The sequence below is a fragment of the Tachyglossus aculeatus genome, chromosome 18 (assembly GCF_015852505.1).
Source record: "Tachyglossus aculeatus isolate mTacAcu1 chromosome 18, mTacAcu1.pri, whole genome shotgun sequence".
NCBI classification, from domain to species: Eukaryota; Metazoa; Chordata; class Mammalia; order Monotremata; family Tachyglossidae; genus Tachyglossus; species Tachyglossus aculeatus.
The window spans coordinates 34022556-34050278 of NC_052083.1; the positions used below are offsets into that span (position 1 = coordinate 34022556).

The 27723-nt window shown below is 42.4% G+C and overlaps 1 protein-coding gene across 4 annotated transcripts in view; it reads right to left on the reverse strand.

Annotated features, from left to right (window-relative positions):
- Nucleotides 1–4014: 4014 nt before the first annotated feature.
- Nucleotides 4015–27723, reverse strand: part of LOC119940134 (guided entry of tail-anchored proteins factor 1-like) — a 73027-nt gene continuing 49318 nt past the window's right edge. Inside the window, exons 1-7 of one of the 4 annotated variants that reach the window (XR_005454887.1) lie at nucleotides 26573–26748; nucleotides 17004–17189; nucleotides 9901–9981; nucleotides 7862–7936; nucleotides 7062–7151; nucleotides 5335–5483; nucleotides 4015–4437 (exon numbers count right to left, since the gene is read on the reverse strand). Coding sequence is in view for 3 of the 4 variants with exons in the window: in XM_038760196.1 (XP_038616124.1) it covers nucleotides 5385–5483; nucleotides 7062–7151; nucleotides 7862–7936; nucleotides 9901–9981; nucleotides 17004–17189; nucleotides 26573–26617 (576 nt within the window). In the remaining variant the exon portion in view is untranslated. Of the gene's footprint in view, nucleotides 4442–5334; nucleotides 5484–7061; nucleotides 7152–7861; nucleotides 7937–9900; nucleotides 9982–17003; nucleotides 17190–26572; nucleotides 26749–27723 lie in introns of those variants that run through there. The other 3 variants (XM_038760198.1, XM_038760196.1, XM_038760200.1) reach the window with 3 other exon arrangements.

Here is a 27723-nt window from a genome sequence, read left to right on the forward strand (position 1 = left end):
AAGTAAAAATAGGTGCGGAGGAAGAGAAGGAAATCTGATTGGATTTTGTTTGTTGGTTTGCTTCATTTTTCGTTAGTATTAGCTGAAACTGGGATGCGATGTGCTGTGGTTTGTTAACTTTTTATTTTAGTTTTTGACTTTTTTTAATGTTTCCCAGAACAACTGAAGGAGAAAGGGGAAAAACCTAAAAGGTGAGTGACTGTTTGTGAGGGAGAAGAGAGAGAGTGAAAGAAAAAGAGAGACCTGACTCGAACTACAGCAAGGTCTCAGAGTGACCACAAAATGTAAATTTTATTATTAAATTCACCAACAATTAGTTCTCCCACAGAGAGACAAATGGAGTTTCATAAGGTTTAGGATATACTAAGGTCATTAATGATGACCACGGCGACCATGTACGTAAACCAAACTCCCACCTCAGACACCCTGGTGCACCTCCGAACCCAGGTAGAGTTTCTCTTTTAAATGGTGTTGAGGTTAAAATAGTAATAATAATAATGATAGCATTTATTAAGCGCTTACTATTCCCGAACATTGCAATCTGACCCAGGAATCAAGGACCCTTCAAGGTCTTGAAAACCACTAGCTCTCCCCTCAAATCCTGTAATACGAATAATACATAACACTTCCCCTTTCCATTTTATAATACTCTAGACTCCATGGTCCTTTTGGACAATCACCCTAGGTTGAAATCTAATCTTTTATCACCACCCAATGGAGTAGCCGCAGCATTACAGTGCTGATGTGCAAGAATAGTCAAGATCGTCAAATGTTGCCTGCAAAAGAGCGTTCAAAACTAGTAGGCCCCTCGTTTCCTTACTGGAGAAATTTCTCCAGTATCTCAGGTGATCGTTAATACACTGAGTGGTCTTTCCGTGTTTCTCCAAGAACAACTGAATTTGTTCTTAAAAGGCAAATGAAATCCAGGTTCCGGAGTTTTCTCCAGCCCCACAGTACTTAGGTGATTATTCTTATGCTCTACTATTTTCCGTATCCCCAATTTATTTTAATGCTTGCTTCCTTGTTGGAAAGGGATCATGGCTACCAACTCTGTTGTATTGTACTTTTCCAAGCACCTAGTACAGTGCACTGCACACAGTCAGCGCTCAATAAATTTTATAATCCTGGTTGTTTTCAAAATTAATGAAGATTTTGAACACACAAAACCCAAATTGTAAAAACAAGAAAATGAATTATTCCTCCTCTTCAAATAAATTTAGTATTTCTGTTCAATGTTGGAGGAAAAAATGCTGCAATGCTTTTCCCGAAGAATATTTGAATCTACTTGAAAAAACAACAACAAACCAACACATAAATGGTCTTTTACAAAATAGAATCTTCCAAATAATTGCAATCAAGATTTCCTATCAGACTGCCACTTTCCAACAATTTTTAAGGGCAATATTTCTAAATTTTCATCCTGTTTCAGCTTTCTCAACTAGTTTCGACTGTATGACACTAGCCTACTTCTCCCTCTAGTCTGTAAGCTCCTTGTTAGCAGGGTCTGCGTCTACCAAAACTTTATTCTATTGTACTCTTCCAAGCACTTAGTACAGTGCTCTGCACAAAGTAAGATCAAAGTAAATGCCACTCACTGATTGATGGAAGCAGCTCCAGGGATGTGTGTATCTGGGAGAGGCGGGGGAAGTGCACAGGAGATGTGGGGAAATGGGGAACAATTTTGAAAGTCAATTTTGAGGGGAAAGTTTAAAAATGCAGAGAGGAAGTGGGTTACCTAATCATCAGGTGAGGTCACCACAGAGGGTCAATTTGTCCATTTTAAAAGTTGCCTCCCTTATCCTAGTACTTCTCTAACTTGATTTAAATATATTAATGTAGCTATATTATCATCTATAATTAACTGAGTGCCCAATTTTGGGTACTTTTGGTAAAAATAGGATATCCAACCTTAGTTCAGGCACCAATCTCCCATATATAGTGTTGTTCCCATAAGAAAATTGGTTCTGCCTTAAGTTTCAACTCAAGATGCAGTTTTCAGGAATCAGTTGATTCCCTGAAAACAGTGGCTTCAGTGGCTGGCTTGATCCTAAACAGAGGGGCTTTGCCTCTGGCTAAGAGTTGTAGACTACTAAATTTAAACCGGTGATGAAACGGATTTGGTCCAGGGGTTGTTGTTTAGATGGCCCCCCTCTAGGAGATAATATTTGGTTCTTGAAGATAGTTCAAACCAATGTGATCGATAGTTCCAGAGAGCTTCCTAATTTTCTCTGCGCTAGATCCAGTAGAAGTACTCTATCACTGCAGGACAGGATGCTGGAGAAGCAGCGTGGCTCGATGGAAAGAGCCTGGGCTTTGGAGTCAGAGGTCATGGGTTCAAATTCCAGCTCCACCACTTGTCAGCTGTGTGACTTTGGGGAAGTCGCTTCACTTCTCTGGACCTCAGTTACCTCATCTGTAAAATGGGGATGAAGACTGTGAGCCCCCCCACCCCCCCCGTGCAACCTGATCACCTTGTAACCTCCCTAGTGCTTAGAACAGTACTTTGCACATAGTAAGCGCTTAATAAATGCTATCAAAAAAATGCAGAGCTAATAGGTCACTAAAACATCTTCATTTCACACTCAATCTATTAATCAATCCATCCATGGTTTTTAATGAGTGCTTACTAGGTGCTGAGCACTGCACTAAGTAGGAGCTTACAGCCTAGAGGGGGAGACAGAAATTAAAATAAATTATGAATATGGACATGATTCCAAGGATTATTTTACATAAGCAATTTCTGAAATGTGACTCATAGTGTCCTATAAACACTCCTCATCCCAAGGGAAGCAAATAAAATACATACAAAGTGTGTGGGATTGTTAGGATAAATTAATTTAAATGAAAGTTTCCATATTCTTACAGTGCTTATTAGTAATATATATTAATGGTCACAATGTGTTGTATGAAGCACCTAGTATAATGTAGACTATTGAAAGGAATAAGGAAATAATAATAATAGCATCTTAAGTATTTATTGTGTGCCAAGCACTAAGCTTAGCACTAGGGTAGATCAAATACAGTCATATAAGACATAGTCCCTAAAAGAGAGAAAAGAGAAAAGCGGCCAGCTAGACGCAGAAATACATTTCCATTATCTCTTGTCAAGAGTACTAAAAGTGACTATCATTACTTTAACTGAAAAATGGGGAGTGTGTAAATTAAAAGTTCTAAACACATGTTTGTCTAAGAAATCTTTAGGCATTTGAGGAAATGGGAGGCAAACTGTTGTTCTTCTTCCCTGCTGGTGTGGCTCATGCACATATGCTTAATTATTTATTATTTCACCATGGATGCAGTTGCAGCACAAAGCGCTCCCATGGGCCTGAACCAGGGCAGTGGCCGGGGGGATGTGGGGGTGTTGGAAGGGTGTGTGATAGCCCAGCCCTTCCCCCAATAACTCCTGATTGCCCTTCAGTTGAAGGATCTTTTTTCATTTCATTTTATTCCTCTTGTCCAAATGATGGTTTTGGTTTGTGGCTCTTCAGTTTCTTTGGCTCCACCACCCCTGTTTTAGGACATAGCATTTTGTGTAAACTTAATATGGCCTTGCCAATAAATTGACCATTTATTTTTTAAAAAAACAAACTGTGAGAAGCTGATTTTTGAGGTGGACGGTCACCTTGTGAACCTAAGCAGTGCTTTAAAAGTCATCAATTTTGAAGCAATGCCAGGATTATAACAAATTTAGCACCTGTCTCAACACCTCTTGGGTTACAAAACCAAGACTGCTTTCCAGATCTCATGTTGGGCAGGCTCTTTTTATGAGCACATATATTGAGACAGACACTCTTGACTAAAATCAGCAGAGAGAACTGGAAAAACAGTTTTGAATGTACCGAAGCTACCCTATTCTACAAACCTAATGTTCAACAGAGAAAGAAAAATCATCAAGGCAAAGGCTGATAAAAATTGGTGGCTGGGACGCTGTGAGACTACCCAAGAGGAAACTAGAGCGCCTGGCACTTTTATCGAGTTGATATGTCAGGGGAATAATGTCTCTCAGGACGAAGGTAATATTTGACTTCACTGTATTTATTCATACTGCTGTGAAACTGGAAAACACATTCATTTTCGAAAGTGAGTTTGAGACATGTAGCATCAGGCACATATAGGGGGACATCTTGGAATCTCCTGAGCCAGGATTACAACTTTTGGAATCAAATATCCAGGCATGCTTACACAGAAGTTCTGTACATCCAGAGCAAAGAAGTCTATTTGAGCAAAGGACTGAAATTCCAGACACCCAAAGCTGCGAGCGCACCTATGTGTGTGTCTATTCTGTATGCTTTCACGTATTCTTTTCACTTTAAAAATGCTGAGCACTTCCTCAATAGAGCCTTGGCGATCTGAGAAACAGGTCCAAACCTCAGGCAAAGGCATTTCTTAGGGAAAATTGTTGGGGAAGGTGGCTGAAGTGGTGCTGCATTGCTTGAACTTCCTGTAGGAAGAGGAAAACAATTATTCTTTATTCAAAAAAGAGGATTGCTTTAAAGAAACTCTAGTAAACGCTCAATCTATCCCTGATCTGTTACCATGAATTTAGAAATGTTTTTTGGGAGGTTTTTTTTTTTTGCTTTCCAACTCACTGAACCTGCTCTCACCTCCGCTCCTCCTTATCAGGAGGAACAACTATATTTGTCCACGAAGAAAGTGAACTGGAAGGTCTTTTCCCCAACTAATCACTGTGCTAGGAACATCTGACTCCATCAAAGGGCTGCCCATTTTGAAATTAAGCCCACAGAATACATTTCTATGTTTGTCTCTGCAATGGTGGTTGCCTACTACATCTCTAGTGGAAAAGGGCAAAGAATAATAATAATAACAATAATAATATTTGTTAAGAATTACGTGCCAAGCTTGTACTAGGCTCTGGGGTAGATGCAAGATATTAAGGTCCTATTTGGGGCTCACAGTCTAAGTAGGAGGGAGAACAGGTATTGAATCACAGAGAAGTACAGTGACTTTCCCAAGGTCACCCAACAGACAAGTCGGGTCCTCTGACTCCCAAGCCCAAGATCTTTCCACTAGGCTATGCTGCTCAAGTCCTGCTGATGGACAAATAGAGCAATAGAGCAATCCACTGGCCAGATGAAGGCAGGACACCAGAGCAATGTTCCACAGTGCGCTTGTCGCTATTCTAGCCATCACAGGCTGGGTAGAATGTCCCAGTGATGGTCTAGTGTTTCACCCAGGAGAATTTTCTGTGGGATGATTCATGACAAAACTGAGCATTGCGTATGATGCCTTTGGTCACATCCACCCAATGACAAATTACGGTCTGGATTGGCATCACTGTCAGGGTACTAGCACCAGCGAAGACAAAGCCATTACCTGGATAAATAATTACCTAGAAAACCTGAAGGAAAAAGATAGTCAAGGTACTAGGAGTCTTCCTCTTCTTCTGCCTCTTCTTCAGCTTCCTCTACTGCCTCCTCTTCATGCTTCTCCGTTGCTTCCCCTTCTTCTGTTGCCTCTTCCTTCTTATTGCAAAGAGAAAGTATTGATTGAGATGGTGTGTTGAAGAAGAAAAAGAAGTTTAAAATAGGTTTGACCTTCCAAAATCTTTTAAAATCCAGATTCCTCAGACTAGGACTTGGCTGAGCTTTTGTTTTTTGTTTTGTGGTATTTGTTAAGTGCTTATTTTGTGCTAGGTACTGTACTAAGTTTTGGGGTGTCTAGAAGCTAATCAGGTTAGACACAGCCCATGTGCCACATGGGGCTCATAGTCTTAATTCGCATTTTACAGATGAGGTGACTGTGGCACAGAAAACTTAAGTGACTTGCTCAAGGTCACACAGCAGACAAGTGGCGGAGCTGGGATTAGAATCCAGATGTTGAATTGAGAATCAATGTCATTTGTATTGAAGATGATGATGATGATGAAATCTCCCATCAGACGTTGACAGACTAGTTTTGATTTAGTCACGGTGACTTTGGTGCCAACACTCTAAACTGAGGATTTGATTATAGTAACAGTTGTGGTTTTGTGGTAATAATAACAGTGGTATTTGTTAAGTGCTTACTATGTGCTAAATTCTGTACTAAGCATCGGGGTAGATGCAAGATAATCAAGTCCCACATGGGGCTCAAAGTCTAAGAAGGAGGGAGAACAAGTATTAAATCGCCATTTTAAGGTTATAAACAGCAGGTAAGTGGTGGAGCCAGGATTAGAACCCTGATCCTCCGACTCTCAGACCCATGCTCTTTCCACTAGGCCACACTGCTTCCACTAGTCTAATGCTTTGTGTAGCACCACTTGAATTCTCTTGCCCCCGTCAGCTATGATTCCTTGACACAACTATTAATGTATCCATGAAAAACCAGCTCAATGAATTTCACAACTTTCTTTAAACACAAAGTACGGTCAGTTCTGCCAAAGAAATGATCGTGTGAGTGATACAGCAAATTTTCCTTGACACAGGCTTCTTCAGAAACACAAACACCATGTCAGAGAAGAACTGACTGCATCTTTTGTGTCACAATATGGCAAAAAGTTTGAGCAGTCCCTTCACAAAGGAAATTCCCCCTGGAAAGCCCCCCAAAAATTACACGTTAGAACAATAATAAGTTTCTCTAATTCTATTTAGAACAAGGGAGAAAGTAGCAGCTATGTTGTCTACCCATGCCTTGAGGGCAACCAACACATCCACTTCAGTAGGTTAACAGTGTTGGAGAAATTAAGATGCCATGAAGGGAGAACTGAAGGGCAATTTCTCCTGCCCCTTTCCCCCAGGATCATCTTTGCATAAAGAATGAAAGAGGAGCAGTGTGGCCTAATGGATAGAGCACGATCCTGGGAATCAGAAGGACCTGGGTTCTAATCTCGTCTCCTCCACTTGAGAAGGCAAGTCACTTGATTTCTCTATTCCTCACTTAACCTCATTTGTAAAAATGAGGATTAAGACCGTGAGTCCCTTGTGGAACATGCTCTGCGTCCAACCTGATTACTTTGTATCTACCCTAGCACTTAGTACAGTGCCTGGCACATAGTAAGCATCTAACAAATACCTTTAAACAAAAGGAAGTAGGCAAAAGGTAGTGAAGAAAGAAATGCTCACATGTTCCTCTTGGGTTTCAGAAGGATTTCCCACATCTTCACTGTCTTTTTTGTGCTCCTCACCTCCTGCTACTTCAGTAATCTCTGCCCCCTGGCCATAAAGAAAAGGCACAGAATCGTTAACATACCTCAGTGTTAACACAGATACATAAAGGAAAACAAGCCAAATTCTATCTCGGGTTGTTTAATCCTTTGGGCCGGTAGATACTTTTCTTTCCAGGTTTACTGGTTAGGAACTAGTAGGACCATCCCCTCTAGCTCAAAGATGACTGCGTTTCAAAATCTTTTGTACATTTGCATGCTTTGTCCATGAAAAAGCAGTAATGTGCTTTTTCTGGCCCCTGGCTATTCAGACCCAACAGTTGAAAGGGGTAGGGCAAAGCCTCCCTCCAACAGGATGTGTGCTAGAGTTCATTTTACATTAGTAGTGATGGCTCTCACTGAGCCATCCATGCTCTCTCATCCAGACCCCCTTTCTCCCACCAGCACACACTATAAGACAGCTGATAAAGAGAAGGGAATCTGCAGTCTCAGAGCTGAAAATGACCGAAAAAAATGACTGTATCATGTTATGTGCATTCTGCGCATATGAATTCTGAAAAATAGCAATTTGGTCCTGTTTACTGCTTGCTAACAATGCACATATATTTGCATAGAATTGTTTTTGAGGGGTTGGTGAGAGAGGGAAGGAAGAAATATGGGGTGTTTAGCAGAGAACTAAAATATTTAAATTAGGAAAACAGAAACCGAGGGTCCTGAAAGATTAGGACTCTGAAAATGACAGCAGTGAGCAATCATTACTTCCGTGGCATCATGGTCTTCTCCTGTTGTATCACCATTGGGGAGGGTTGATGCTTCCTCAATTGTTTCTGCCCCCTAAACACATGAAACCAACAATATGTGAGAATGGAAAGAAATCCAGAGGGGAAGAAAAAGCACATATTCCACAAAAAAAGAACATCATTTTCTATTTATTATGTATAGGGGAAAAATGTTAATTCTATGTTTATCCAGATTGTGGGAGTTTAGGGGACCGTCCAAAAAATAATAATACTATGGTACTTGTTCAGCACTTATTATGTGCCAAGCACTGCTCTAAATGCTGGGGTAGATACAGGTTAATCAGGTTGGACACAGTCACTGTCCCACATGAGGTTCACACTCTTAATCCCCATTTTACAGATGGGGCCCAGAGGGAAAAAAAAGAAATGATGGCATTTATTAAGCGTTTACTATGTGCAAAGCACTGTTCTAAGCACTGGGGATTTGCAAGGTGATCAGGTTGTCCCACGGGTGGGGGGGGGCGGGGGGATCACAGTCTTAATCCCCATTTTACAGATGAGGTAACTGAGGCCCAGAGAAGTGAAGTGACTTGCCCAAAGTCACACAGCTGACAATTGGCAGACCTGGGATTTGAACCCATGACCCCGACTCCAAAGCCTGGGCTCTAAGTGACTGGCCCAAGGTCATGCAGCAGACGCGTGGCAGAGCTGGGATTAGAAGCCAGGTCCTTTTGACGTCTAGGCCCGTGCTCTAGCCACTGAGCCATCCATGCTGCTCTGGTTACAGCTGCGACTGTGTCTCCCCCGAGTCGCATTCACCGAGGGCCATAATCCCCAACCACATCCTCAGCACAGCACAGCCACCTGTGCTGGCTTGTTGGGGAGCCATTTTCTGTTTGATTTTCTCCTTGAGGGCAGGGACTCGGGCTAAGGCTCCATTTGTATCGTCCCAAGTGCTTAGTACAGTGTGCTGCACTCGGCAGTTACTGGTGCTCCTCTCCCTCCTTCTTCACGAAAACACCGTCTAACTGATTACGCGCACAGGAAGAATGAGATAAACCAGAGGACACGGAAGACCTTCAACGTTTTTAACCACCTTTTTCCTCATAATCACTGGACTCATCTTTCCCACTTCTCTAACATACCAGCTCCAAATTTAAATTCCTCTGACCCAAGGAGACAGAGAATTATCAACCTGCACCATAACGAAATGAATGAATGTGAGCTATTTGCTCACCGAGCTCTAAATTTAATTAATTATGGAAATAATAATAATAATGGCATTTGTTAAGCGCTTACTATGTGCAAAGCACTATTCTAAGCGCTGAGGGGATACAAGGTGATCAGTTTGTCCCACATAGGGCTCACAGTCCTCATCCCCATTTTACAGATGAGGTAACTGAGGCTTTGAGAAGTTAAGTGACTTGCCCAAGACGACACGGCAGACGTGTGGCGGAGTCGGGATTCAAACCCATGACCTCTGACTCCAAAGCCCGGGCTCTTTCCACTGAGCCACGCCGCTGCTTCTCTAGTACTTGCTAAGCGCTCACTACGTGCCAAGCACTGTTCTAATCACTGGGATAGATACAAGTTAAATCAGGTCAGACAAAGTTTTCATCCCACAGGGGTCTGATGGATTTAGGTGCTGATTCCATCATGATTTACAGGGTCACATTTCTTGTCAAACACCATTTATTAGGTTAACTCAGACTGGGATTTGACTCTGTAAGCTCCTTATGGGCAAGGATCATGCCTAACAACTCAGTTGTATTGTACTCTTTCAAGTGCTTAAAACAGTGCCGGCACAATAGTAAGCCACTCAATAAAAATGATTGATTGATTAATAGACTGCAGCAATGAAATGGCAAATCACTTGGAGGAAGAGAAATGTCACTACTAAAGTTTGTAGCATCTTTCCTCACGTCTGTGTCACAACAACTGGCTGAGGAAAATTCTGTTTCACTCCCTGTCACAGGGCATTATTGTGCATCTTAGCACAGTGTCTCCTTTGATTTATTTTGAAATTTATCACGGACTAATTAGGCTTACATTTCCTACCTTTGAGCCTGGGGGAGGAGCCAAACCAAGGAACGAATAGATAATATTCTCTTCTTTTGCAGAGAAGAAAGATTCAAAATCCTTTAAACAGAAGACAGAGAATGTTATAATCGATCTACCTGCTTGATAATTAATATGTTTGCCTAAACTGTTCCTCTCGATTATTCTGAGGACAAGTAGCCTGGGCAAATAATTATGCAGTTAACACCCCTAAATGCCATCCAGTCTGTTAGATCAGGGATATACATGTATTTGACATCTGAAAGGAAAAAAAGGCAGTATTGAAGTGTATGTCGTTCTGTTCCTAATAATGCAGTTGGTTCCTAGACACTTATTTGGATAGGCAACCTTGGTGAAATTAGCCACCAGAATTTTGCTACTGGAAATTGTGGAAAAAATATTGAATTTGTGGAAACCCAGGGCTGGAAGGAATATGGTCATCTGGACAAAGCAATAAAGACAAAGACTATAAGCTCTTTCTAGACCATAAGCCCGACTACCACCTCTGTTATAGTGTAAGTCCTAAGTGCTTAGAACAGTGCCCTGCACACTAAGTGCTCAATAAATACGATTAATTGAATGATTGATTGAGTAATAAGAATGGTCATTATCTGTTCTTTATTTAAAAATTTCCCAGGGTGGAGAGGACCCTGCAAACATCATTGCTCCCTTGGCACATTGGGCAGTCATCTCTATCCTTCATCTTGCTAAAATCCAAGGCCATTTTCTCCAAGAAGGTGATCTTCAACAAAAGCTCTGTAGTAGTAACAGGATTTACAAAGTGTTTATTATAATTGTATTTATCGAGCTCTACTGTGTGCAAAGAACTGTACTAAGTGCTTGGGAGAGTACAATATGTGTACTGTGTGCAGGGTACTGTACTAAGAACTGGGAGATCATTCACAGGTGGGAATTAGAATAATGCTTGGCTCTCATGAGGCTCAGAATCTAAGCAGTGTGCTTGTGGAAGTTCCCAAAGAAGAAATTTCCATCGCCCCAGTCCTTGAAGTGCTTAAAGGAGAGAAGGGTGACGAGTAACAGATCTATTTAAAAATTCAGTGACAGTGAGGTATTCATGAAAGTCGTGTAAGGCAGGGACAGCTAATCAGAGATATACAAAAGGGCTAAGGAGAGGGAGGGGGTCAAGTCATTTACTTAGCTCTAATGCTGATAATAATAATAATAATGCATTTATTAAGTGCTCACTATGTGCAAAGCACTGTTCTAAGTGCTGGGAAGGTTACAAGGTGATCAGGTTGTCCCAGGTGGGGCTCACAGTCTTAACCCCCATTTTTACAGATGAGGTAACTGAGGCCCAGAGAAGTTAAGTGACTTGCCCAAAGTCACACAGCTGACACTTGGCGGAGCCAGGATTTGATCCCATGACCTCTGACTCCAAAGCCCGGACTCTTTCTACTGAGCCATGCTGGGTGAAAATGACTTGATCAGCACTGAAAGTGACAAGGAGGAAATGGTTTGTCCACTGAAACATTAGGAAAAATGCCCTTCCCAATCTGCCTATACACCCACCTGTATTTTAATAATGATAATGATAATTGTGGTATTTGTTAAGCTTTTACTATGTTCCAGGAACTGTACTAAGCGCTGGAGTGGATACAATCCAATCAGGTTGGACACAGTCCCTGTCCCACACTGGGCTCACAGCGTGACTCAGTGGAAATAGCCTGAGCTTTGGAGTCAGAGGTCGTGGGTTCAAATTCCAGCTCTACCAATTGTCAGCTGTGTGACCTTGGGCAAGTCACTTAACTTCCCTGTGCCTCGGTTACCTCATCTGTCAAATGGGGATTAAGACTGTGAGCCCTGTAACCTCTCCAGCACTTAGAACAGTGCTTTGCACATAGTAAGCGCTTAATAAATGCCATCATTATTATTATTAATCCTCATTTTACAGATGAGGGAACTGAGCACAGAGAAGTGAAGTGACTTGCCCAAGGTCACACAGCAGACAAGTGGAAGAGCCAGGATTAGAACCCATGATCTTCTGACTCCCAAGCTCATGCTATAGTCACTATGCCATCCTGCTTCTCTTTAGGGTGGATATTGGCAGCCCTTGAGGATATGGGTACACCAATTAAAATCGTACGCATCACTCTGGGCATCACACTTCGCGTAATGATCTCATCAGCACCATTTTGCAAACATCCTTCCAAATCCCCCAAGCCTACAGCTTTTCTCTGGGGGGAATCCCTGATACCCCTACATTTCAGGTTTCCCCTCCCCTCTCCCGGCTCACACAGGCGCCGCTTCCGAGCCCCGGAACTCGGAGAATTAAAGTCCCAGACATAAAGATGTCCAGTGCTGCAGCCATACTGGAAAGGGAACAGCCCGGCTGAAAAGCAGACGAATGGCCAGAAGCAGCGTGGCTCAGTGGAAAGAGCACGGGCTTTGGAGTCAAAGGTCATGGGTTCAAACCTCGGCTCCGCCAATTGTCAGTGGTGTGACGTTGGGAAAGTCACTTAATAATAATAATAATAATGGCATTTATTAAGTGCTTACTATGTGCAAAGCACTGTTCTAAGCGCTGGGGAGTTACAAGGTGATCAGGTTGTCCCACAGGGGGCTCACAGTTTTAATCCCCATTTTCCAGACCAGGTAACTGAGGCACAGAGAAGTTAAGTGACTTGCCCAAAGTCACACAGCTGACAGTTAGCAGAGCTGGGATTCGAACCCATGACCTCTGACTCCAAAGCCCGTGCTCTTTCCACTGAGCCATGCTTAACTTCTCTGTGCCTCAGTTACCTCATCTGTAAAATGGGGATTAAGACTGTGAGCCCCCCGAGGGACAACCTGATCACCTTGTAACCTTCCCAGCACTTAGAACAGTGCTTTGTACATAGTAAGTGCTTAATTAATGCCATTATTATTACTATTATTATTACTACTCACCTTTCATCCTAAGGACAAGCCCCATTTGCTTCCTTCTTCCCTGGTTAATTGTAAGACAAGTCTGAGTGAGGCCTGCTATGGTTTTAGCCAGGCGTTGGCAGAACCCTTACCTGTGCTGTGGGGAAGAGATTCCCACTTGTCAACAGCATGTTTTCGCGACTTCCTCCTGTTCTTCTCCTTTCAGTGGTAACCTTGCCTCCTCTGTGTCTGATATCCTGTTTGGGGGCTCCATTCCCTATTTAGCAGGGGCTCTCAGAACGATTTCCTCATCTGTTCTACATATAGTAGAGGGGGCCCTGTTGGCAGGGACACTTCAGTACTCTCCAGGGTCCACTGACATCTGATCCCTCCCCTCACTCCCAGCTTGGAGAAACCTACTGCTCAGCAAAGTCTCCAAGCCTTCTGTCCACCTGCTCCTGCAATCCGAGACATAGTCCGGTTAACTGTTTATAGGATGTGAAGTAAAAGACTGCGAGCCCCATGTGGGATCAGATTATCGTGTGCCTACCCCAGCATGTAGAACAGTGCTTGGCACATAGGAAGCATTTAACAAATTCCACAATTTTTGTTTATTATTACAGCCAAAATATTCAGTGAAGACATGCATTGTGGCAGAACTGAGTGGACTTGGATGGTATATCCAGGATTATGCCACTTTATAACTCTTCTCTGGTCTAGAGCCTGGACCTGAGAGTTGGGAGGACCTGGGTTCTAATCCGGCATCCACCACTTATCTGTTGTGTGACCTTGGGCAAGTCATTTGACTTCTCTATGCCTCAGTTGCCTCATTTGTAAAATGGGAGATTAAAACTGAGGCCCGTGTCTTACATGTACCATACCCAACCTGATTTGCTTGTATTCACCCCAGTGCGTAATACAGTGCCTAGCACACAGAAAATGCTTAACAAATACCAGAATTATTATTATTATAACTCTTTGGGGACAGTTTTTCAGCTCTGAGCCCACCCAACATATTCTTTCTGCCCCAGTTTCTGAGATCATACATTCCTGCCTTTTAGCCTTCTACTTGGGACACTGCCATCAGCAGCCCGGGCTGGCAGGCAACTCTCTTTTAGTTGTGGCTTTGCAAAGATCAGGATGCCAAGAGGAAGGTTTGAATACAGAGACAGGCCTTGCAGATGGCAATCTGGTCAGTACAGAAGGGAGCTATCTTTACCAACACACAGTGTGGACGAGACTCTGTCAGGCATTGGTTTCATCAGCTGCACCTGGACAGAATTTCACCATGAAGAGCATCATCTTCCCAAACAAAGGATGGGGGGGAAGAATGGGGGAGGGGGGTTGTGTGTGTGTGTGTGTGTGTGTGTGTGCGCACTCATGTACTAATGGTTATGTGGCTCAAAGAAATGCAGAAAAGCAAATCCTTAGACTGAGATTCTATCAAAGTAGATTTCCAACTCATATTCCAACAACTTTTTTGAAAACAAAATACTGAAATGTAGAAGAGCAGAATTAATTTCACAAGCAGACCTTTAAAAATAAGATCATTTTAAAAACGTATTTTTCCTTCTCTGTCCCCTTCCCAATTTTTTGAAACTGCAGCCCAGAGAAGTGACTTGCTCAAGGTCACATGACAAGCAAGTGGCAGAGAGGGAACTAGAACCTGGGTCCTCTGATTCCCAGTCCTGTGTTCTTTCCGGTGCCCCACCTGTGTTCCTAAGATCTGGACCAACTCATTAAATAATGTTGAGTCATTTTTCCCCACTTACGTCTAACTACTATGATGCTTGAGGGATTCTTAAATATTTTTCAAAGTAGAGCCGGAATAAACCTGTGAGATTCTTGGTACCGCAAAGAGGACTCAGGCTATTTTGAGGACACTTATAATATCAATGCAGTTGCCCTTGATCTGAAGTATCATGTAAGGGATACGTCTAGAATTTTCTAGATGGCTTGCAATGAACAGTCACATGGTAAATATTTAGCAACTATAAAATGCTTCCTCCCAAGTTCATCCGAACCACCTGATAACTGGTACAGCATAAAGATTGAAAGCAGTTTGCTTCTCCATTCCACACCCATTTCCCAACTTCCCAAGATGAGGTCATTCCTCCATCTTATCACCATGAGAGAGCCCACCTTGATAAACCCCTGCAGATAAATGTGTAATGATTAAATGACTACTTTGCTGAGAATCGATTTATGGAATTGGAAAAATTGTCCATTGTTTTCGGTGCTTCATCTCTGGCAAATTTCCCTTGGGTCTTTAAGCATTCTTCCAAAACAATCCTGTAAAATGGATGAATAGCATCACCTCCATTTTCCATATGAGGAAACTGAGGCAGTGCCATGGGGTCAGTCTATAATAGAAACAGGGCTGGATCAGAATCAAAGGAGCGTGGCCAAATGGATAGAGCACAGGCCTGAGAGTCAGAAGGATCTGGGTTCTAAGCCTGACCCTGCAACTTGTCTGCTGTGTGACCTTAGCCAAGTCACTTCACTTCTCTGTGCCTCAGTTACCTCATCTGTAAAATAGGAATTAGTATTGTGAGCCCCATGTGGGACAGGGACTGTGTCCAACCCGATTAGCTTATATCTACCCCAGCACTTAGTACTGGGTTTGGTTCATAGTAAGTACTTAACAAATGCCATTTTAAAAAAAAAGGTTACTGGCACAAATTGACAGTCTATTTGAAGCCAGAGCCCAGGCTAAGAGGCAAATGGCCATCACCAAGCTGGCAGACATTGCAGCTCTACTAGGTGGTCCATGACACCTCCATGATGTGGGGAACAAAGTCAGAGCTAGGAAGTGTGTGACGCTGTGGAGGGGCTGGGAAGGAATCTATCAGTGGTATTTATTAAGAATTATTTTGTGCACTGAGCAATGTGCTTGGCACTTGGGAGAAGATACAGTAGAGTTGATAGACATGTGCTCCACCCACAAGGATCTTACGGTCTAGAGGAAGGATTGCCCATTATTTCCAAGGCAACCTCAGTCCACGCACAGAACTCTACACCTCCTCCTCAGTGGAAATCTCCACTGACTTCTCTTTCACAGGAAACTCACCTATTATATGGGAATTGTGTTCTTGAAGACCCTCAGGTTATGGGGAAAATCACATTTGAATAGTTAATTCAGTAAGAACTATGGGTTGGGGTTAAATGCTTCCAAGGTACCACCATCATTCACATTTTTCAATATGAATTCCTCGATTGTTGTTCAACCCTCCACTAGCCTAGTGTTCTGCTTCCTTGCTGCCCATTAATTTTATATTAAATACTGTAAAGTTGCAAAAACACAAGGTACCGTAAAGCTGAGAGACATAGCAGAATTACACCTTGGCCAAAGCCACATTATATAAAACCAAACGTTTCTTCCTGCACTTCATCTACTTGCCCCAGCCTGTGGATCATGTAATACCAGAACAAACTGCCAACCTGTTATATCCAAACTGTGTAATGAGAACATGTGTTAGAACGGAGTATTCAAAAACATCAAAGTCTAACAAACACCTCCAAAAATCAATGCATTTACGAATACGGCCTACCATAATTTGCTTCATTGTATGAAAGTAATTAAACAAAATTCCAACTCGCCAAATAAACAAACCAGGTTCAGCTTATTCACCTTCACTCCCCTACTTTCTAATTCACGTAAACCATGTCAACGAACCACCTTACAACAGCAATAGCACACAAAAGCCTACTGAACTCAATAATTATTGTGCTTTCTCAATTCTGCAGAACATTTCTTGAAATTATCATTGGAGATTCAGAATAATCTATTAATTATATTGTACACACCCAAGTGCTTAGTACTCGAAACATAGTAAGGGCTCAATTAACACTGTTAGAATGTAAGCTCCCCGAAGGCAGGATAGGTTTACTAGTTCTGTTGTACTCCAATCCCATTTGCTTGTACCCACCCCAGTGCTTAATACAGTGCCTGGCACATAGTAAGTGCTTAACAATTACCACAGTTATTGTTGTTATTACTCTCTTGGTCACTATACTTAATTCTTAGGAGAGTACAGTAGAATTAGTGGACACAATCCCTGTCTCAGGAGTTTGATACAGTACTCTGCACCCAGTGGGTGCTCAATAAATACTATTGATTGATTGATAGATTGATCCAAAAGAGGATTCCAAAATTCATCTGCTCCTCTTGAAGAATAATTTTTAAATCTATGCATGGGCCACACTGTCATCTGTTGAAGGTTACAAGAGCTTCTTACCCCACAGTACTGCTCTTCATTAAATATCTGGGGAGGGAGAGGAATTCCGTTCTGTGGTTTCTTCTCCCCAGGAACATTCTCTCTCATCCATTTCCTGTTATCTTCGTCACCAGCTATATCCAATTCTTTAAAGTCAATTTTATTGGCTTCCAAAAATCCCACTACTTCTTGCTGCTTCTTCTTAATCTATTGGAAGAAAAAGGTGCAGTTGTTATGCTGTGTTAAAATGGAAGAGAAAGCTAAGGACAGCTGGCTGGGAGTGGAGAGACATTAGCATAATGAAGAAATCAAGCCCTGAGTACATCTTCCCTGAGACTGGCTTCTGGTTCATACACTAAACCTAGAATCTGAACTAGTCCCATGAATTAAAACTGGCTGAAGAGTTGCCAAGGAAGGCAACTCTGAAAGAAAACAGATCACACTGTCTTTGGGAGGTATATGAGGGGTTTCCCTCACCACTTCCAAGTGCTTAGTACAGTGCTTTGCACACAATAACTACTCAATAAGTACGATTGAATGAATGAATGAATGAACTTGCCTGCTGTGTGACTTTTGGTAAGCCTCAGTTTCCTCACCTGTAAAATGGAGGTTCAGGTACCTGTTCTTCTTCCCATAAACTAGAAACTGGTGGCAGAATTGCGAAGGAAGGCAACTGTAAAGGACAACAGATCAGACTGTCTCAGGGAGGTGCCTGAGGAGTTTCCCTCTACTACTTGCCTGCCATGTGGCTTTTGGTAAGTCTGAGTTTCCTTATTTGAAAAATGGAGAATCTGTACAATCCAGTACCTGTTCTTCTTCCTACTTAGACTGTGAGTCCCATGTAGGATAGGGACTGTGTCTGACCTTTTATCTACAGTGCTTCGCACATAGTAAGCGCTTGAGGAATATTATCACTGTTGTAATGGTTATCATTGCTTCACCCCAGTGCTTAGTACAGTGTCTGGCACATAGTATGTGCTTAACAAATACCATAATTATTATCATTATTATTATTCCATGGAAAATGTTAGCAGGTGTTCTTCTGCAGCCAAGTGAATTGACACTATCTCTTAGCAATGGCCCACCAGTGCCTCACTTCCATCTTGTGGGATAAGTACCAAACTAGAGTGAGCCTGCATTTCCTCTACTGATCATCAGCTATTCCAGCAACGACCTAGAAGGAACCTAGGACTTTCTCCGAGCTTGAAAACTAAGACAGTGCCCCACCTCCTCTAGCTCTTCTCCATATCTCAACAGCCCCCATTTTTATATTTGTCTTCCCTGCTACAGTCTAAAATTCCTGAGGGCAGGGGAAGTGGTACTTCTTTATTCTGTACTTCTCAAGCACCTATTGCAGTGTAAGGCTTGAAATGAGTGCTCAGGTAAATGCTAATCTAAACATTCATTCAATCATATTTACTGTGTGCAGAGCACTGTACTAAGTATTTGGAAGAGTACAGGGTAACAGAGTTGGTGGACATGTTCCCTCACCACAGCGAGTTTACAGTCTAGAGGGACGAGTTTGTTCAATCCTTCTCACACATTCCAGCTCTGCCACTTGTCTACTGTATGACCTTGGGCAAGTCATTTAACCTCTCTGTGACTCAGTTCCTCATCTGCAAAATGGGGGATTTAATACCTGTTCTCCCTCCTACTTAGACTGTGAGCCTTATGTGGGACCTGATTATCTTATATCTACCCTAGCACTTAGTACAGTGCTTGGCACAAAGTAAGTGATTAACAACAACAAGTGTTATTCTTATGTAGACAAACTACAGGAGAGAGAGTTTTAAGAAGAGGGACAACTGTGAGTTGGCACCTGGATTGATTGATGGGGAAAATTTAAAAGGCAGCTAAATATGTAAAAGTTGGCTAAGCAGTAGTAAGAAATATGATAACTGTCCACAAATATCCAGAGTTGTAAGCCCCAAGAAAGGAGAAAAATTAGATAGCCTGGTAAAATATATTCGTGTTAGAAGAAGTGACTTGGAATACAAAAAGTATGTTCCATATATTAAGAATTTCAGTAATTAAAATAATATGGAAAAAACTTTACAATGAAAAAAATCCAAGTAGCATTTAAAAGGAGTTTAACAAGCTAAATGGTTTTTAAGCTATTTTTTTTTTAATTAAAGAACTAGCAGGAGAAATAGCAGAACATAAAACTCTACCTCTGTGTTCAAAGTTCTTCCAAAGAATGCTGGAGAACTACCAGCCCCAAGAAGGGTTTAAAGGGCTTTTCCACATCTGATATCTATTACTCTATGAACCTAAATTATATTTAGAAACAGCAACAGCTCAACTCTCTCTCTCTCATAGACACAGGCCGGGGCAAATGTCCTTATTAATGGCTGTCCCCCCTCCAATCTTGCTGCATAGAAAACACCTAAAAATGAAGCAAAAGGTTCCTAAGGAATTAATTGAAGGGGAAATGTTTGGCACACAGTTTTGCTGTACAAATTCTCTACAACCTGTAGACACTAAGCTCCTTGTGGGCAGGGATTATATCTACCAACCCTGTTTATTTTACTTTCCCTAGCACCTAGTACAATGATCAGCACTCAGTAAGTGCTCAGCAAATGCCGTGAATTGCTAAATATTAGAAGCCGCTTTGATTTTAAATGGCTTGGGAGCAGGAATTATGTCTTTTACATCTGCTGTTTATTTCCAAGTGCCTAGGACAGGGCTCTGTGCATAGCATGCAGGATAAAGGCTGCTGAGGAAGAGGAGGAGGAAGAGGCCGATAAATTTATGACTATCATAAAGAGATGTGAAGTTAAGATCCAGATTTATGACTATCCCCCTAAGACTGTCTTCATTTCATTCTGAGACTACTTGGGATGAAATGATTCATTCCTGTTTACATTTGCTAAACCTAGAAAGAGAAATTCAACACAAAGGAAGATAAACACTTTCATTTTAGCTCATCAGTTGAGGTCACCCATGACTAGAAAGCATCTGCATGACTATTATGGGGAAGCAGCGTAGCTTAGTGGAAAGAGCACAGGCTTGGGAGTCAGAGGTTGTAGGTTCTAATCCTGGCTCTGCCACTTGTCAGCTGGGTGACTTTGGGCAAGTCACTTGATTTCTCTGTGCCTTAGTTATCTCATCTGTAAAATGGGGATTAAGACTGTGAGCCCCATGTGGGACAACCTGATAACCTTGTATCTACCACAGTGCTTAGAACAGTGCACATAGTAAGCGCTTAACAAATACCATCAATATTATTACCGCACCCCACCTGTTTTGGCAAGGATTGAAGAAGGACAGGAGGGCCAGGACTGAATTTTCCTTTAAGCCAACAAGGCTATGATCATGGAGGGCTCTTTGCATCCTCCTCCCCCCACAAACCTGAGCTACCACAGGCTTTCTCTGCTTCCCACACCAACCCCATGTGGTCACCTGCGGTGAACAGTGATGGCACTTGGGAATATCAGACACCCAAACAATTCCAGGGATGCAGCCTGATGGAACGGCTTCACTGGGGACAGTTTGTGGAAATCTGCCCAAACCTAGAATTTGTGTCCAGCGGGGGACTCCTGACCCCTTCCCGTTTTGGTTCCTCTCCCAGATTCCTCTCTCTGAGAGCGGACACAGAACTGAGCATTGTCCTAGGCGCTAGGGAAGTACAATAAACAGATACAACCCCTGCCCACAAAGAGTTTACAGTCAATAGGGTGCAGAGCATTTGGAGAGCAAATTTGTGTGCAGAACAATTGCCCATCAATGAATTTCTTAGCAACTCTTTGTCTCATTTTTCAGGTGTCTTCTATACTGCTGAAAATAAAATTAGGGAGGGAAAAGTGTCCGGGCCTGTAGCCATACTGGACTAGCGGGACGGACCATGTGAAAACTGGACAGACGTCCACCCTATTGTCATCCCAGCCCAACAGCCCAGTCACTTGGTCACTACAGGGCAGTGAATTTGAAACACCATGCCTCAATCAATCACTGTACTAAGCATTTGAAAGACTACAAGACTGTAAGCTCATTATGGGCAGGGAATGTGACTGCTAATTTTGTTGTATTGTACTTTCCCAAGCGCTTAGTACAATGCCCTGCACATAGTATAAGTGCTCAATAAACACAATTGACTGAATAGAATATAATAGAGTTGGTATACCCATTCCCTGCCTGTAAGGAGCTTACAGTCTAGAGAGAAGTCTAATTTACAGTTTAGCATCCAGTCTACACCCCTGGATGCTTGGTTTGTGTTTAGGGGCTTGCTTAATAATTCCAGAGATGGGTATTCTCTGGCAATCTTCTAAACAACGTAATTGAAAAAATTTACATAGGAGAAAAAACACTACAAGAGAGACCTGCACATTTCAAAACCCAATGCTCTGCCCATAAAGGTCCTACCCATTTCTCCTCGAAATATTACACTCCACAGGCCATGAGCTTTGTGTCTATCCTTTAATGAGGCTCGATTATTTAAACTGTACTTGAAATTCCAGTGTTTCACAGACACCCAAATTCCAAAGCTTCTCAACTCCCATCAGACATCAGCCACAGGACAGCAGCCACTTGCTAAACAAGTCTTAATGACAGAAGCTGTTCTAACTAAACACACTTTCCAACTCTCTTTCTTCACTGCACATAACTTTATACAATGATCTTCTACTGTTAAATTGTGCTATTAGATACTTTTCTGATATAATACAATGCTACTTTTAAAAACAGAGACACTTCTTCAGAATAATAATAACAATGATAATTATGGTATTTAAGAGCTTACTATGTTCCAAACACTGAGGCCTTCCCTAACTAAGCCCTCATTTCCTCTTCTCTCACTTCTTTCTGGGTCACCCATACGCTTGGATTTGCTCCCTTTATTCACCCCTCCCTCAGCCCCACTGCACTTATGTACATACCCATAATTTATTTATTTATATCAATGTCTGTCTCTCCCTCTAGATTTTGAGCTCATTGTGGGCAAGGAACTTGTCTACCAACTCAGTTATATTGTTATTTCGTACTCTCCCAAGTACTTGGTACAGTGCTCTGCACTTAGTAAGCATTCAATAAATACGATTGATAGATTGATTGATAAGGCAGCTCTTCCTAACATTCAAAACCCTTCTCAAATCCCACTTTAAGCAAGAAACCAACCCAGACTGGAGGAGGGGGCTGAGATGTGACAGTATCAACCCATTCTATCTATTCAGCAATCTTGTGCTCCTTGGGGTACAGACCCAACTATAAGCAGAATTAGCACTGGCTAATCCAAAAATGAAGACTTGATGACCGGTAAGGTGATGAAGAGTCTCCATGGAAATGAAACAAGTTGCTGATCTGGGGAGGCAATTTAATTTAGAAATGAATGATGCTGACTTTGCATGGTATTTGCATGGCATTCAGACAGACTATTGCCTAACAAGGATTTTATCAAGCTTCGATAACCCAGTGCAGCATTGCAAGATGCCCGAATGGGTAAAGAAACAGTTATTGATATCTCCACCACAGGCTAAAATTTTGGCATTACAAATCTTCATCCATTTTCTGGAAAGCAGCTGTGCTTATAAGTACTTTTTGGAGAAGATACTCACAGAGAGGGACGTACTAACAGTTCTGTAGATTTTCACATATCCAGGGTAGGCTCAGTCCCGCTTGCCCCAGATATTTGAGGTAGCTGTTTATTTTTTTATTAAGGGATCTGCATAAGTCCAACCAATCCATTCATTTTAATCAATCAATAAATTGACCAATGGTATTTATTGAGCACTTAATATGTGCAGATTACTGTACTACACATCTGGGAAAGTACAATACAAGAGAATCAACAGACACATTCCCTGCTCATAATGACCCTATGGTCTAGAAGGGGAGACAGACATTAATCTGAATAAATAAGTAATGTATAATATATAATTTAAAGATATGAACATAAGTGCTGCGGGATTGGGGGTGGGACATACATCAAATGTCCAAAGATCACAAATCCAAGTGCCTTTTAAATGATGTATGTTGAATTTGAATAGCACTTTCATTTTCCAAAGCACTTCCCCATTATCATCGTTGGAGAGATGAAGAAACTAAGTCTCAGAGAGGTGAACTGACTTCCTTAAGGTGAAACAGCAGGCCAGTGGCAGAGCGGGGACTAGAAGCCAAGTCCTCTAGAAGCCCAGAACATGGCTCTTCCCATGTCTGGCTCTTCAGTGATATTTATTGAATGCTTACTGAGTGCAGAGCACATTAATAACAATAATAATAATGGCATTTATTAAGTGCTTACTATGTTCAAAGCACTGGGGAGGTTACAAGGTGATAAGGTTGTCCCACGGGGGGCTCACAGTCTTAATCCCCATTTTGCAGATGAGGTAACTGAGGCATAGAAAAGTTAAGTTACTTGCCCAAGGTCACACAGTTGACAAGCGGCGGAGCAGGATTTGAACCCATGACCTCTGACTCCAAAGCCCAGGCTCTTTCCACTGAGCCACGCTGCTTCTCTCATTAGTAAACACTTGAGAGATTTACAATATGAGTACAATACAATACAGTAGATCAGGCTCCCTTCCTTCCCACTGTGCCAACACCTCTTAAATGACAAAGGAAGTAGCCATGCTCTCTGAATGACCATGTAATCTCATTCCTAAAAATATAAACTGAGTACTGATAAGAGGCAGGTAGAAATTCTCCCCAAGCTTTGATGGGACTGATCCTGGTGTATCTCAAAATACCCCTCTTCTGTTTTATCACTATACTGCAATAAACTCTCAGGTGTCAGTAGGATTGAGGGCGACTCTACTTCAGATAACATTTTCAAAAAATACAGTTAGATTGGAGAGGTGTGCCTGGGTCCTATTTCCAGTCCTGTTTGGGCGTACAGAGGCAAGAAATAGGACCAACCGTAGCCTCCCCTGCTTCCCCTGCAGCCCCAGACTTCAGGGAGAAGCAAGGGCTTCTATTCAGAGTCAGAGGTCAGAGGACGAGGAGGGCGAGGAGGGATATTGCACAGAAATTACCCTTGCTGAAAAAAAAAACAACAGGGATATTGCACAGAAATTACCCTTGCTGAAAAAAAAACCAATCAGGTACATTCAGGTATGTTAGAGTTTGCTGGGTCTAATCACAAAAGAAGAGAGGATAAAATAGGAAAAGAATTCAGTGCAAAGGAATGGGTGAATGGACAATCACCTGTATTGTGTGGGATGTGGGGGATTAGACTATATTGGGTCTCTGTGCTTTGCATGTTCCACAGGCTATGATGTAAAGCAAAACCCGGGAGAGGTCAATGAGAGAATTTCTACACCATTATTAATTTGGGATGCATTTTAGGCAGAAAATCTAATCATATCTCTGATTTATAGGGTGCCTTTTTTCCAGAGAAGTTACATTGTTTTTATATTTATTATTCCCTGTCTTCTCCTAATCTTCCTGTCGGGGAGACAGGAGTAGGAAGTATCTTCATTTTGCAGGAAGAGAAACTGAGGCCCAGAAAGATTAGGTTTCTCAGTTTACCTTCGGCTCAACTGGAACTAAAACTCCTATCTTTTGACTCCCAGCCCAACTTTAAATCCTGCTACCTTCTGAATGAGTTTCTCCACATCCATCACTTCTCAACTCAAAAAACAAACCTCCAAAAACAGATTCTGATTTAGAAAAACCAGTTTAATGGTGCTATTTGTTTTGCTTAAAAGTGTTTATGTTCAGCGCTAATTGTCTCATCTTCTCTATTTCAAAATCATTGCCCAACAGTAGTAGTTGATAAAAATTACTTAAAATGAAGCCAAAAAAATGGAACCCTCAGGATTCTAAGGCTAACAGGAAGCAGTGTGGCTTATTGGAAAGAGCATGGGCTTGGGAATCAGAAGATATGGGTTCTAATCCTGACTCCACCACTTGTCAGCTGTGTGACCTTGGGCAAGCCACTTAACTTCTCTATGCTTCAATTACCTCATCTGTAAAATGGGGATTAAGAGTGTGAGCCCCACGTGGGACAAACTGATTACCTTGTACCTACCCCAGTGCTAAGAACAGAGCTTGACACATAGTAAGCGCTTAACAAATACCATAATTATGATTATTAATAAGAGGGCCTAGTTTCTTTGCAGGGTGTTTCTGTTTTGTACTTTTCCCCTCTTAAGGCTTCATCTACACCACTTCAACAGTTTGCTGAGATTTCAGCAGTTCTGAGTCTCCTAAAATACCTGAATCCTCACTGCCCTACTTCTCCCAGCAGTTACGTATATATCTTCAAGTTCTGTTGCTCCCCTCCACCTGTAACTTCTTGTAGTGTCTGTCTCCCTTGCTTGATTGTAGACACCCTCGAAGGCAGGGATGATGTCTACAAAGCACTTAGTACAGTGCTCTGCACCAAGTGTTCAATAAATAGTGTTGCTTGATCAACTAGGTCAGCAATAAGAGTAATTATAACCTAACCTCTTTCTTTTAGTGTTTACTTCTCCCATGCTGGAAAGTTCTTCTGTAGAGAGAGATGCAAGAGGTGGCATGAGAACATGGCCCATGACATTCTAGTTATGTGTTACAGTTACTTGCATGAAGCAGGCAGTTTGTCTAGAGTGTCATCGCTGACCGAGCCAACGCTGAAATCAGGGCTGCAATCTGAGCTCCCCAAGTCTCTGGATATAAAAGGAAACAACTCACTCCCGGCTCCTGCCTCCTCTGGGCTGGCAACTCTTTCTCTTCGAGTCGCTGCGGTTCCTTTACCTTAATGAAAATGTTGCCCTAACAGAGTCAGCCCCGGAACCCAGTTTGAGCCTCGAATCAAAACCTGAACGATTTAAAAAGTGTAATGAAAAGAGACCTTCAGTGTCTCCCTGTAATGTACTTTCTCTGATTGGCCAAACCTCTGAGTATCCCTTGTAAAGTGGCCCTGTGGATTGGACATAGGGCTAGTTCAGGATTTTGGTCAATTAAAACAGGCTTAGAAATTATTTTTCTGTGAAATAATCAGATAATTGCACTTGGGTCGACCTGATTCTGGAGGTCTAGGCTTGTAGGCTCCTGCCACTAATACATCACCTCTCCGACTAATAGCATTAAAAATGATTCATTCAGTAGTAATAAAATTGACAATTCGGCTACATAAAGAGGAAGAACTAAATTACAGCCCAAAATAGTTCGTTTAATCCGATTCCCTTTGTGCAGAAATATTTCGAAGTAAATGTACTCTGCTATTTCTGATGCATTTTGTACCTGCAAAGATCAGCCACCGAGTCCCAGTCGAGCATATACAGCCACTTTCCCTAATCCTCGGAAACTTGAAAATCAGCCAACCCACCCCCTCGCTGAAACTTCTTCATGCACAGGGGTCGCCCGGTTTTAAATTCCATCCAGCCCCACCTCCACACAACCTGCACGCACAGACCTAATTTTGCAAGCCCCTTGAGACCCGGCTCCCCTTCCTCTACCGTTCCCCAAATCCTATTCCCCCGATACCACTGCAGGTCAGCCATCCAACACACACACACACACACACACACACACACACACACACACACACACACACACACACACAAGCACACGCGTGCACCTGTGCCCACCACATTCCCTCTAGCTTTCCACTCCTGAAAATCATCTGAGAGAACGCTGGGAAGAAAGCCCCACAAATCCCACCAGACACCTACCGCCGTAGACCCAGAAGATGTGGCAACAAAAACTTTGATAACCATTTTGCCAGCCAGGAGGAGGACTCCCCCCGAACACACCCCTGTTATGGCCAGGCCACTAGGCTGAGTCCAGAGAGTGACACAGACATGCAAGCAGCGGCCAAGAGTCGAAATGAGCTCCCCTCCCCCTTCCGCAGTCCACTAAGAAGCTCGGCCTCTCCCGGACACAGACTTAGTGGACTACTCCTGTCATTGGCTTGTGGGTATTTGGCCAAAAATACTTGATTGGTTGGTAAATGCAGCCTTTGCTACCCCACTGGCACTGGACCCCTTCCCTCATCACTCTAAAGTGACCAGGAACAGTCCCTAAAAGGCAAAGGAGAGCTGTGCACCAATCCGAGTCCTGCAGAGAAATGCCTAAAGGGACAAGGACTCCACTGAGGGTGGGGAGGGGAGGGAAGATCTGGGAAACCTTTACAGCTGGGAAAGCCCAGAAAGCAGCCCTGTGGGGACAAGAGCGGAGTTGCAACCGCAGCCTCTTCGGGTTTGACGTTTGCGCTCTGCCTGCTGGGAAGAGCCCAGCCCAGAACCACATTCCCACTGGAAAAAAGACGGAGCAAACTGGTCTAAAATGAGACAAGCTCTAGCTTCCACTTGGTGTTTTGGGATAGTTAGGAACGTAATAACCAGCGGCTGCTTTATGAACCTCAATTTTGTTTGGTAGAGAAATTCCCAAGGGGGTGGACTCGGTTAGAATTACCCCATTTGCCTGATAGATACACACCAATTGCAGTATTTAAAAAATATATGATTTTCTGGTGTTCAAAAAAGGGATGGCTGCGATGCTATGATGCTTCTTGAAAAAGCAGTCATGTCATCGTTTATTCATCTGTTTTTAATGTTTAATATTTTTCTAGCTTCGGCACCTGCTTCCCTAAAATGGGAAAAAAAGGAAGCTATTAAAATAAAAATAAAAGCCTTCTCGGTGTACATTCAATCAATCAATGGTATTTAATAATAATAATAATAATAATAATGGCATTTATTAAGCGCTTACTATGTGCAAAGCACTGTTCTAAGCGCTGGGGAGGTTACAAGGTGATTGGGTTGTCCCACGGGGGGCTCACAGTCTCCATCCCCATTTTACAGATGAGGTAACTGAGGCACAG